This window comes from Morone saxatilis, unplaced genomic scaffold (assembly GCF_004916995.1).
Source record: "Morone saxatilis isolate NCDOM2014 unplaced genomic scaffold, NCSU_SB_2.0 Contig24, whole genome shotgun sequence".
Taxonomy (NCBI): domain Eukaryota; kingdom Metazoa; phylum Chordata; class Actinopteri; family Moronidae; genus Morone; species Morone saxatilis.
In genome coordinates, this window is record NW_023339807.1 from 18,967,096 (window position 1) to 18,977,656 (window position 10,561).

Below are 10,561 nucleotides of genomic sequence, written 5' to 3' on the forward strand. Positions count from 1 at the left end.
AATGTAGTTTTTTTTTGTTTTTTTTAATGTTTGTTCCTTTGCATTTTACACACCTTTTGTATTATATGTTTTTGTATTTGGCATGCACGTCATTCTGGCATGCAAAAACATAATAAACTTGCATGTTCGTATTCAAAGCATACAAAAACATTTCACAGCATGACTCATCTCACAACGAATCTTGTTGCATGTTCTTATATATGCAGTTGCCTATTGTGAGCATATTGTTTTATTACTTTATAAATTAAAGGTACTTTACTTTAAAACCCTGCTTTGTTTAGCTCTGTTCTATATATATTTGGTTATTAACTCATTATTCTACACCAGGACCCCTAAAGGCCCTGCAACCAAATGTTGCTAAAAGTTCCACAGTCAAGGCTCAAATCAAAGGAAATCGTGCTTTGGTGTTTAATTTATGTTATTTGTATTTTATGTGCAACCGGTAAGGACCTTGTAAGGTGCTATAAAAATAATGTTCACTTATTTAATTACTTTGCAGTTAGTCATTTCCACATGTCATAGCAGGAAAATAACAGGTGTTATTAAAGACGTTAATAATGACTGCATCCATTTAGTTCAGCCAGGTCCATTACCCCATTGTTATGCACGCTGGCCGCCTATCGTCACTTAAATTAAATGGAGCCATAATTAACATTATTAGTTACATCTCAGTGTGCATCTTCTGCTATGGCATGTCAAAATGTCAGTTGTGAAAAAGTTGTGACTGGTGCCCTTCCCCACATGGCTCTCTGTAAATGTGTTACAACTCATATTTAGGTTGGGCCTAAGTGTAGTGAAGTGTATTCAGAGGAAGTGGCAAAACAGCCCAGTTTCATCATGCAACTCTTTGATCATAGTCATCCAAACACAGTTTACTGGATCTGAAGACGCTGGCTGTGAACTTCTACTAAAAGAAACGAAATGACAAACCTGTTTTCCGGTGCTGGCTGAGTTTAGTGATTGTTGTGCTGAGGGGTGCAATTTTGACAAGTCCCTGTCCTCTGGTGGCTTTATGGTACTTGTTGAGCCACTCAAACCTGGGTATCTGTGTGGGAGACTTGCAAACATCTGAAGAAAGACAAACAGAGAGGGCAAGAGAATAAGGAATAGTTAAGGTAACAAGAACCTGATCTTTGAATTTCTGCTGAATTGTCTGCAGGCAAAAGTGGAGAATCTAGAGCAACAGTAATGGTAAGATTCATGGTATAAATATGAATGCTTATTCATTTAATACACCTGTGGAGCATTTTTAAGCATCAGTTTTCTATTTATTTCACTTACATGTGGGTCTTGTTTGTATATCTAACTGTACTCCTAGTTTGTAAGACCACCTCCACGCTTTGTGCTCTACTACTTTAAATGTGACTACAAGGTACAGGTACTTTTATCTGCTTACCTTTACCATTTCTCACACTCTTCTTTTTAACAACAGCCAGGTCATTTAATCTGTCCATCACTGGTATCCCTTTACCAGGTTGAAAGCCTTTGTGGCTCATCTTTGAGTACCACGAAAAATGCAATCCAAAAAACATATCATTCTTCGTCCATGTTCATGTGGAGTTTCCACTGTGACTAACAAAGTGTCCCGAACAAAGCAGACTGTCCAATAACCTGTCAATGGCCCGTTCCATTCACATGAAAAGAATTCAGAAAGTCCAAAGCAAGAGTTGAAGAGGAAGTTACATGTCCTTTTTAAACTGTTTTAATCTTGTTTTTTTGTAAACGCTGTGACAGACACAAACTACACGGAGCACACCATCCAAACCCCACCCCTTCTCTCTCTCCCTTCTTCATGCGTCACACCCTCACCCAGTGACTGACAGGTGAAGTGACACCATCAGTTTGTTGTTTTAAAGTTTTTTAAGCTGTGACCCACAGCCACCAACAGTCTCAAAAATGCCTTAGTGTTTTGATTCCTGTTTTTTTAAATGTATTTTCCAGTATACTGACGTCGCATTTTAAGATAAAAGTATTTCATGGTGCGGTACATTATGTCACCTCAAGGCAACTGAAGACTGGCTGAGCAGGTTTCCTCAAAACAGATGGTTAGAGCAGATTATTTTGTGCTACTTCACACATATGTACCTCCTACCTTGTTCAGAAAATAAAATCTAAATATATATATACTATTAAAACCCAATCAAATAATTAGTGGCCTATTCATATCTGTATGTACAGAGATGCGGGTCCATGGTTGTGCTGCTGTACTGTTTGAATGAATAGTTGTTGCTTTTTTTAAACAAACTTTCTAGGGTTGGAAAATGATCCTAAGTTCCAGCAATGACAGCTGGATGTCATGTCAACATATCACATACATGTGTCTCTGAGGTCTGACCTACCACTCCATGCCCTGTTGACCTCGCTGAGGAAGAGCCGCGAGTGGGACCCAAAAGGAAGTCTGAGCTCTAGCTCCTCTTCCTGGAAGCTCACTCTCACTCTGGTATCACCCCCTAGAATCGGATGAACAACAGTGTACAGTAAATGCAATGTTTAGTTTCATGTGGTGGATTAGTTATGTAGCATATTGTCCCTGAGGTGCAGTGAAGGGTAACTCACCCACAACCGCAAGTTCCTCTGGGGAAGAAACTAAAAAAAAGTGCAGAAATTTGTAAGTTCACTTCAGAGAACTTAACACTGTGCTATTATTTCTCTAGAAACTAGCTTAAATAGCTGTAGCTATCTTGAAGTACACAGTAGTTTTTAAATTGTCAGTCTGTTTGCAATGAGATACAACATATGAAAGTAGCTCACCCTCCACGACAACAAAGTCAAGGGAAATGGGTATGATGTCCTCCAGTGACACGTCATCAGCAGTAATAGCCATCCTTCGATGGGTATAAATAAAGATTCTACAAAATATTACAAGACAGACATTTCACATTTTTAACTAAATTAGTTAGCAGTCTAAGTCAACATTTTTTTTTTACAATATAAAGCACCTGCAGGGGTGGACAAAATAAAAGGACACCTGTAGTACAATATAATGCAAGCCAACACAACAAGTCTTGCAGCTCTGAGGTGAATACTACCATTTCCACATAATGTATAATTCTGGTTACTGTGTCACAGAGGTTGATGCAACTCTGTGGTCATTTTCGAGGCCAGTATGTGGTGTTGCCATGGACTGCATAATGCCGTCACCCCTCTCCTTACACAGTTATATGTTAGCCTTTAAATACAAGTATACTGTTCAGTGATACACAGAAGCCATATTATAGCTCATTTGTAGTATTAAAACTCACGCATGTTCTTTTGAAGACTCCACCAATCCCAGCAGTCTGCTCTCTGTAATGTTATCAAAGAGGACATCACATTGAACAGCATGTTAAGAGTATAGTTAAGGATATATAGTGGAAATGTGTTCCCTCAGTGACAATATTTCAGCAGGACCTTCCTCTCATTTAAACATTTTTTGGGGTACAATGTGCAACAATTACATTTTTGGGGGGTTTTCTGTGTTCTTTTTTGTTTCCTAACATTTAGTTAGGTACTTGTCTTTGAGTTTCCGCATTAGTACACTATAGAATTCCACTACATTTCACAAGATGACATTCTACTTTTTACTCCACTACATTTATCTAACATCTGCAGTTGCTTTACAAATAATTATTATCCATTTGTATAGAATAAACTACTCAGCAATACATAAAACAGTTAAGATTAACTCCACCTCAGCCACATATATTAAAATTCTGATATAACTTCTTTACTTTATAAATAGCACTATGAATGCAGGACTTTTATTTGGCACTATACTGCCATCTTGTGGATGAACGGTGTTACTACAAACGTTGGACCATATCCTTGGTAAGTCACGCCCGAGAAAACCCACACTAGTGCCTAAAACTACACGCATTTGAAATGCATTGCCTGGATTTGAATCACAGCCTTAGTTCGGTTGTATTATTTATTCAGAGAGGCGTCAACCAGGTGGCCTTAACCCCACAGGCCTCCCTGTTCGGGCTCTCGTATCCTCCAACGGAGTCGCGTTAGTTGAATTTAGTTTGAAGCAGGTAAAATAATCCTTCGCTTGAAGTGCTGATAATCCATAAAGCCAGCGCACGAACAAAGGATACTATAATGCAGTTTTCTTCCCTTTCCAACGTTTCTTGAATTGCGACGGATTGATCCATAGTGACACAACTGTGTGACAACTTCTGCTTCACACACACACACACACACACGAAAACACCCAGGAGGACCAGTTTATTTCTCCCTCAAGCGAAAGCCAAGTGTACAGCAGGAGGAGAGACGCTTTTGGAGCCCCGTGTAATCCAACATTATTCCCTTTTTTCAGTCCAGATGTTTTTTTTTTCTTCTTTCCTACTTCTTCTCCTCGTTCCTCCGCTCCCTGCTGGCCCGACCCAGGTCTGCCACGCACTGATCCAGAATCGCTCTGTGCGCCCGCGGTGACGTCACATCTGGGCTGTCAGTTTGGTTTGGATTTAGGCCTCAGGCGACTGATCCAAAGAGGATTATGTCCCACAAATAGAGTGTGTAAAGTAATATGTCCATACTTTCTGCAAAGTTTTATCAAAGCTGTGATGGTTTGTGATGATGATGATGAGCCATCCGGTCAATAGGGTTTAAGTGGGTTTGTGTTAAGAGGGGGAAACCCTCCTGTGATACATGTGTTCAGTTATAATAGGGGCATTGCTGCATTCCTGGGTCAATTTTGTTGCTCAATGGTGAACATTTCTTTTTTTAATTTTATTTGCAACAGGCCAAAAATAGAAGAACTGACATCATACTGAGGTATTTTAGCTCAGACCTGGCTTTGACCTAGTTTTGGCATCAACCTGAAGCACAAGGATTCTGCTCAGATTCACCATAGGCCTCTGCACAGCGTGTAGCCCGACTGATACTGGATTTTTTAGGCCAAATCTGATGTTAATATTTGTGAGTTGTAATTGAATAATTAAAATAAATAAATAGACACATAAAATAAACAAACACTCGACACAGATCCCTTTGATTTTTACACAGTTACAGTGTAAAAATCTACTTGTCAGCACTCTGCGGTGAACAAACTATGTAATAGTGATACTGTTTCTAAATGACCTAGTTTGGTGTTTCTGTAGCCTATTAGAATTTCTTGTTACTCACTGGCTGACATATATACAAATATGATTTAATCAAATGAAGATTTATTAGATGTAGTTTATTAGATTTATCTCATTTTTAGGCAAAAATCATTATATTTTATACAGTACACAAAACTTGAATAAATTCTGATTTCATTTAACATTTACATGACACCACTTCAAAATATACTTTGTAAACCACACATAGACATCTAAATCACGATTCACAAAAATATTAGTCATGTGTTTCATAAAGTGCATATAGAGTCATAGCTGTGTCACTCTCACAATGGCTTGAGAAAATGATAAATCTATAAGGAGAGGTTATGGTAATTAAAACATAACTATGTTAACAACAATGTTGTGTTTAGGCTCACTCACCCATTCCAAAATTAAAATTAGCCTACAATCAGTTTAAAGTGGGAAGGCACAAACAAAAACTGTTTTTGGCTTTCTTTAAGAAGACAGTACCTGAATTCAATTACAGTTATGGGCAAGGTCATGGCTAAAACAAATTACGACATGTCCAGCAATTCAAATTATATCTTAAAACTTCACTCCAAGTTCATTTCAATATATCATTTTGTTAATTATAATTATATATAATTATAAAGGTGATTTGCTTAATGTGAAATGATATGAAGATTGAGTTCCTTCTGGCATGTTTTGACAGAGATGATTTTCATTAAAAGATACAGTTCAAAGACATTTTTCATTGGTCTTGAACCAGAAATAAAACATGATGGGATATTTTAACAAAACAAGAAACAAAATCAACATTATAACTGAGGCTTTACATAATTCCATACATATATACAGTACAACCACATATGAATATCAGAGAGATAAATCGGTGTAAATGAGTGTTAATCTCTGCACTGCTAAGCTTTTTTTTTCCTGGAGGGAATTGGAGTTACACAAAGCTCTGGTTACCTAATGACCCACACAGCAGATGAGCAAGCTGGTATTCAGTCACTCACAGCAGCAAGGTGATGGCCAGCAGGCAAAGTAAGGAAGCAATCAATTCTGTGTTAAGATGAGGACCTCTTGTGGCGAAAGAGGGGACATTCAATGTGCCATTCAACCATAGGCAGGAGGTCATAGTGGCGTTGCAGCACTCTAAATTACACGGAGGTTGTGTTGAGTCCTTGCATGGGGTTTGGCTAGAACAGTTGGTGGTGCAACCTGCTTGCCACTGCTCGACGGAATTTACGGTCTCCTTTCTCAGCTGCAAAAGCATTAGTGAGTTAGCAACAACAATGCAGAAGCAACAAGTGGTTGAAAGTCTAAATATGAGACTGCAATATTTAAATGTTGTTTATAAAACAGTTTTATTTATAGTAACATACAAATAACATAACTTTATGTATATATCATGTAGAGACAAACTGAGAACAAACTAGTGTACTTTTATACCTCTATGTTTAGCAAACAAACATTTTTTCTTAACTGTGATTTGTTAATATTTTATGTGATTTAAAGGCATGCATAGACTTTTTTATGAAAAAAGTCACTGTACATGTAAATGGAAGTATTATAGGGGTTTTCTTAAATTTTTCTGCAGAAAATAATAATAGTTGCCTGTATACTTTCTTAAATAAAGTTGTCAGGCTGAATTTGTGCTGAAAAAAGGTATCATGTATATGGGGTAAGGGCAGTTTAAAAGGTGCTAAACAAAGACAAAAATAAACGCATAGAAAGCTGGCATAAATTAACCATAATGGATCAGGACTCCAGAGTTAAGCATTTTAATCTTAGTATTTTATTTAGTAATATGGTGCAGAATGTTGCTGTATTATATCACCAGATTAGATGGTGACATTTCTGCTAAGTTGTTTGATTTGGAAAATCTATTCTCAGTTCTCACCTGACAGTGTAGCTGTGAGGAGGAGCATATTTGGGAAGCTGCAAAATTTTTGTAGCAATTTGAACCAGTACATGTACCATTATGGCATTTTTTTCCCTGAAAAAAAGAACACAACACAGAGGAAAGGATGATACAAATCTGACACAAGTCCTGGCTTAGACTATATTCCATTAAAATATGAAATAGTATGTAGGTTGTTATCATAACCACTGGGAATTGGTTGAAAGTCAACACTGTATACAAATATTTTTTTGATTTTGAATTTGTGTTTGTGTTGTGTCTGTGACCAAGAGAAGGCAGAATTAACTGAATTCAGTGATACACACAACTCTCTAGCCTTCTGCTCACACATATGCATCCATTCGCATGCCAGCACACACTCACACATGCAGCCTTTTGTCCTTACATTGTTTGCTGGTGTTTGTGGATTGGTGGCAGCCATTGTAGTTATTGGTTTGGTTGTTGTTGTTGTTGTTGTTGTTGTTGTTGTTGTTGTTGCTGAAATGACCAATGAAAGGATGAGAGTGAAATGTTTAAAAAATTGAGTAAAATTAAAAGCATGCACCTATAAATATGCAGTCATAACTCATAAGATAAAAAAAGAATAATTTGTAAGGACAGTGTGTGGATGATAGAATAAATAAAATAATTATAAGAGTCGTGAAATGGGGAGGTCAACTCTGTTTACCTGTGGTTGCTGTTGTTGTTGTCATCATCATGGTTGCAAAACTGCCATTGAGGCAGCCAGTTGAATTGCAGCAGTTTATAGAGCAATTGTTCTGAGTGGTGTTGCCACAGCTAACAGCACAGGAGGCGCTGCAGCTAACATTGTACCACATGTCCGTCTGTCTTAACAGCTGATACATTGCAGAATGACACATTAAAATACGTCATGCATACAGAGGTTGTACCGCATTTTAGAACATTATCATTTAAGGGCAATACATCAAATGGTTTTGTTAGATGGTTCAAGAGGTTTTGTCAGTGTCATTTGCCCCCGTACCTGGCAGTAGTCAGCACATGAAGTGGCATTCTGACTGGTGTACATTGTGTAGCAGTCTGAGTAGTTACAGGTGAATGAGGGGCATATCTGTGTTTGAGAGAGAAAGGTCCATGATGAAGATGAAAAGCTGAAGGGATGAAGAAGAAGGAGTGATAAGGGAAACACACAAACAGAACAATACACTTCTCTCTAGTAAGGTGGACTTGCCATGCTCATTGAAGAATAAATTGTGGTTCCATTCGCACCACCTGCAGCAAAAGGATGGATGTCACAATCAATGATAGGTAAAGACAATAGTTTTCTTTTATTTTCATGGGAATATAAAGCATTGACAGTGACGGAAACATGTTATTATTTGGTAAAACAAAACATACCAGTGGAGATTGATGACTGACTGGTGGACATCATTTGGCTGGTTGAGGAACCAGAGCCTGTAGATGCGGTGGTTGAACCTGTGGCTGTCATGGTGGTGCTGGACTGGGTCATGGTTCCAACTGTAGAGGGGGTAGAAATGATTCCTAAATTAGTAGCACTGACTGAATTAGAGGTGATAGGGGGTGAAGATGCAGTGGTTCTATACTGGGTGTTGGTGATGATTGCTGTGGTTGTGGGGGACTTGGTGGTGGATACTGAGACTCCGGAGGTGGCTGCGGTAGAGTGAGTGGTGGTGGTGATTGTTGTTTCTCCGGAGGTGGTAGTGGTTGTGGGGGACTGGGTGGTGGATAGTGAGCCTCTGGAGGTGGCTGTGGGAGATTGGGCGGTTGATTCTGAGCCTCCAGAGGTGGTTGTAGGAGTCTGGGTGGTAGTGGTAGATGCTGAGCCTCCGGAGGTGATTGTGGGTGACTGGGTGATGGTGGTGGATGCTGAGCCTCCAGAGGTTGTTGTGGTTGTCAGTGACTGGGTAGTGGTGGTCATTGCTGTACCTCCTAAGGTGGTAGAGGTGGTGGACTGGGTGGTCAAGGCTGCTGTGGTGGTGGTTGTTGGGGCCGCAGTGGAAGATGTGGTCATTGTAGGATTGGTTGTGGCCCCGGAGGTGGTTGAAGCTGGAGACTGTGAGGCGGTGCTGGCTGCTGTGCTTCCAGTGATGGGGGTTGCTGGGCCTGTGGTAGTGGCTGCGGCTGTTGTTGCGGGGCCATCAGTGGAAGAAGCGACGGTAGAAGCAGAGGACACTAATACTGATGGCAGAAGTATTCCTAACAAGAGGAGGCGCAGGATACCAGTGCAGCCTGGCATTTTGGGAAACATAATAGGAAAATATGGATTTTAGTGTACATAAACCAGAACATATGTAATGAATTGCAGCTATTTAGCTGAGCTAGGCACATAATACCAGGGAAACTGCATTGTTCTTTTGTCACCCAAAAATTAACACTGGAATAATTTCTTAAAACTAGTGCAGTGCCGGTAGGAAGTATGTATTGCTATAGAAGGGGAGTTTAGCTTTTAAGAATGGACATCAGGAATTTTTAGGTTGTGTGTGAAATGTGTGAATTGATTAACTATTGTGTTTTCATTATTTGAGGCAAATGCGGTAAAGGGTGTTCACATGAAAAAAAAAATGTTTAAAAACTACCAAGAATGATGAGGATGCAGAATTGTGTGGAAGGTGAGAAGCAGGAGAGTGGGACGCAGGGACAGGTAGCCATTCATCACTGGCGGTTTGGCATGGGGGTCAGCGGCCATTCTGCGCACCGTCTCTGTGTGAAGGGCTCAGGATGCGGCCCAGGGGGGAATGTCGCTCGTCCCTGTCGCCTCCTTGGAGGTATATCAGGGACGCTTATTTTTGACCGGCTACAGTGTGACGGATAGCCGCGGCGCGGACGGAGGGGTGTGTCAGGCAGTCTGATAACTGCACAGGTTCCTAACTATAAAAAAGAGAATGTCACAAAGCAATCCGGAACCAAACAACAGTAACGTAGTAGGTGTAATGTCTTTTGGGCGCGACTTATATGAGGGTGAAAAAAGTACACGCTTTTACGTGGGAGAAGCGCTGTCACGACTCTTCGTTATTTGCTGCGAAACCGCGTCTGTCACGGCGAAAAACTCCGAGTGTTAGTGGATTCAAATAAATCACCCGGACCGTCAGCCTCGGCGAGACATCGTTTACTTTCATTTCAGTAATTTCAATTTAAATATTTATTAACGGTTGGTTTGTAGTCCACCAAAGCCGGACGTTGACGACTTAAACCACGCAACATGTTGAAATCTCAGGTGTCTGTGCTTGTCTGCAGGATTTTGGGCAAACACACCACAGCAGCAGCAACAGCAGATTTTGCTTAGTAGATAATAGTGATAGTAATGATAGATAGATAGATACTAAAATAAAATATGTTGCTTTTAAGAGGATTTAAAGGCTATTAGAAACGCTTTAACCAGGGATGTATTAAAGTCAGATGTATGGTCTTCAGAAGATAAAGTCCACTGACCTAGGTAATTCCCTGACTTTTCCTCTTGTGCCACCACATGGTTGACATTTTTGGGGGTTATTTGTTAAATTCCTCGATAACTGTTGAATGGATTGCTGTAAAACTGGACACAGGTGTTCATGGTGCCCAGAGGATTAATCCTAATTACTCTGGTGATCATCTGTCAAAGTTTTCACTATGG

General features: G+C 39.8%; 2 protein-coding genes across 4 annotated transcripts in view; both read right to left on the minus strand.

Annotated features, from left to right (window-relative positions):
* inpp5b (inositol polyphosphate-5-phosphatase B) overlaps positions 1–4,397 on the minus strand; it is a 19,259-nt gene extending 14,862 nt beyond the window's left edge. For 2 of the 3 annotated variants that reach the window (XM_035672281.1, XM_035672280.1), the window contains exons 1-6: positions 4,077–4,397; positions 3,243–3,322; positions 2,752–2,849; positions 2,557–2,586; positions 2,340–2,450; positions 931–1,068 (exon numbers count right to left, since the gene is read on the minus strand). In XM_035672281.1, coding sequence (XP_035528174.1) covers positions 931–1,068; positions 2,340–2,450; positions 2,557–2,586; positions 2,752–2,849; positions 3,243–3,322; positions 4,077–4,133 — 514 coding nt within the window. In that variant the 5' untranslated portion in view covers positions 4,134–4,397. Of the gene's footprint in view, positions 1–930; positions 1,069–1,396; positions 2,045–2,339; positions 2,451–2,556; positions 2,587–2,751; positions 2,850–3,242; positions 3,323–4,076 lie in introns of those variants that run through there. The other variant, XM_035672282.1, reaches the window with a different exon arrangement.
* Positions 4,398–5,279: 882 nt separating this feature from the next.
* LOC118335808 (cell wall protein DAN4) lies at positions 5,280–9,187 on the minus strand. Its single transcript, XM_035672248.1, has 6 exons — positions 8,329–9,187; positions 8,162–8,202; positions 7,955–8,041; positions 7,640–7,808; positions 6,952–6,989; positions 5,280–6,312 (listed from the first exon to the last, which is right to left on the minus strand). The coding sequence occupies exons 1-6, from the start codon at positions 9,185–9,187 to the stop codon at positions 6,061–6,063; spliced, it is 1,446 nt and encodes a 481-aa protein (XP_035528141.1). The 3' UTR covers positions 5,280–6,060.
* Positions 9,188–10,561: the final 1,374 nt, after the last annotated feature.

Excerpts from the sequence above, each read along its gene's own strand:
- LOC118335808 (XM_035672248.1), bottom strand. The coding sequence starts at position 9,187 with ATGCCAGGCTGCACTGGTATCCTGCGCCTCCTCTTGTTAGGAATACTT. Across the intron at positions 8,203-8,328 it reads TCAGTCATCAATCTCCACTG|GTGGTGCGAATGGAACCACA; the intron begins GTATGTTTTGTT and ends CTTTTGCTGCAG. Across the intron at positions 8,042-8,161 it reads TTTATTCTTCAATGAGCATG|ATATGCCCCTCATTCACCTG; the intron begins GCAAGTCCACCT and ends TCTCAAACACAG.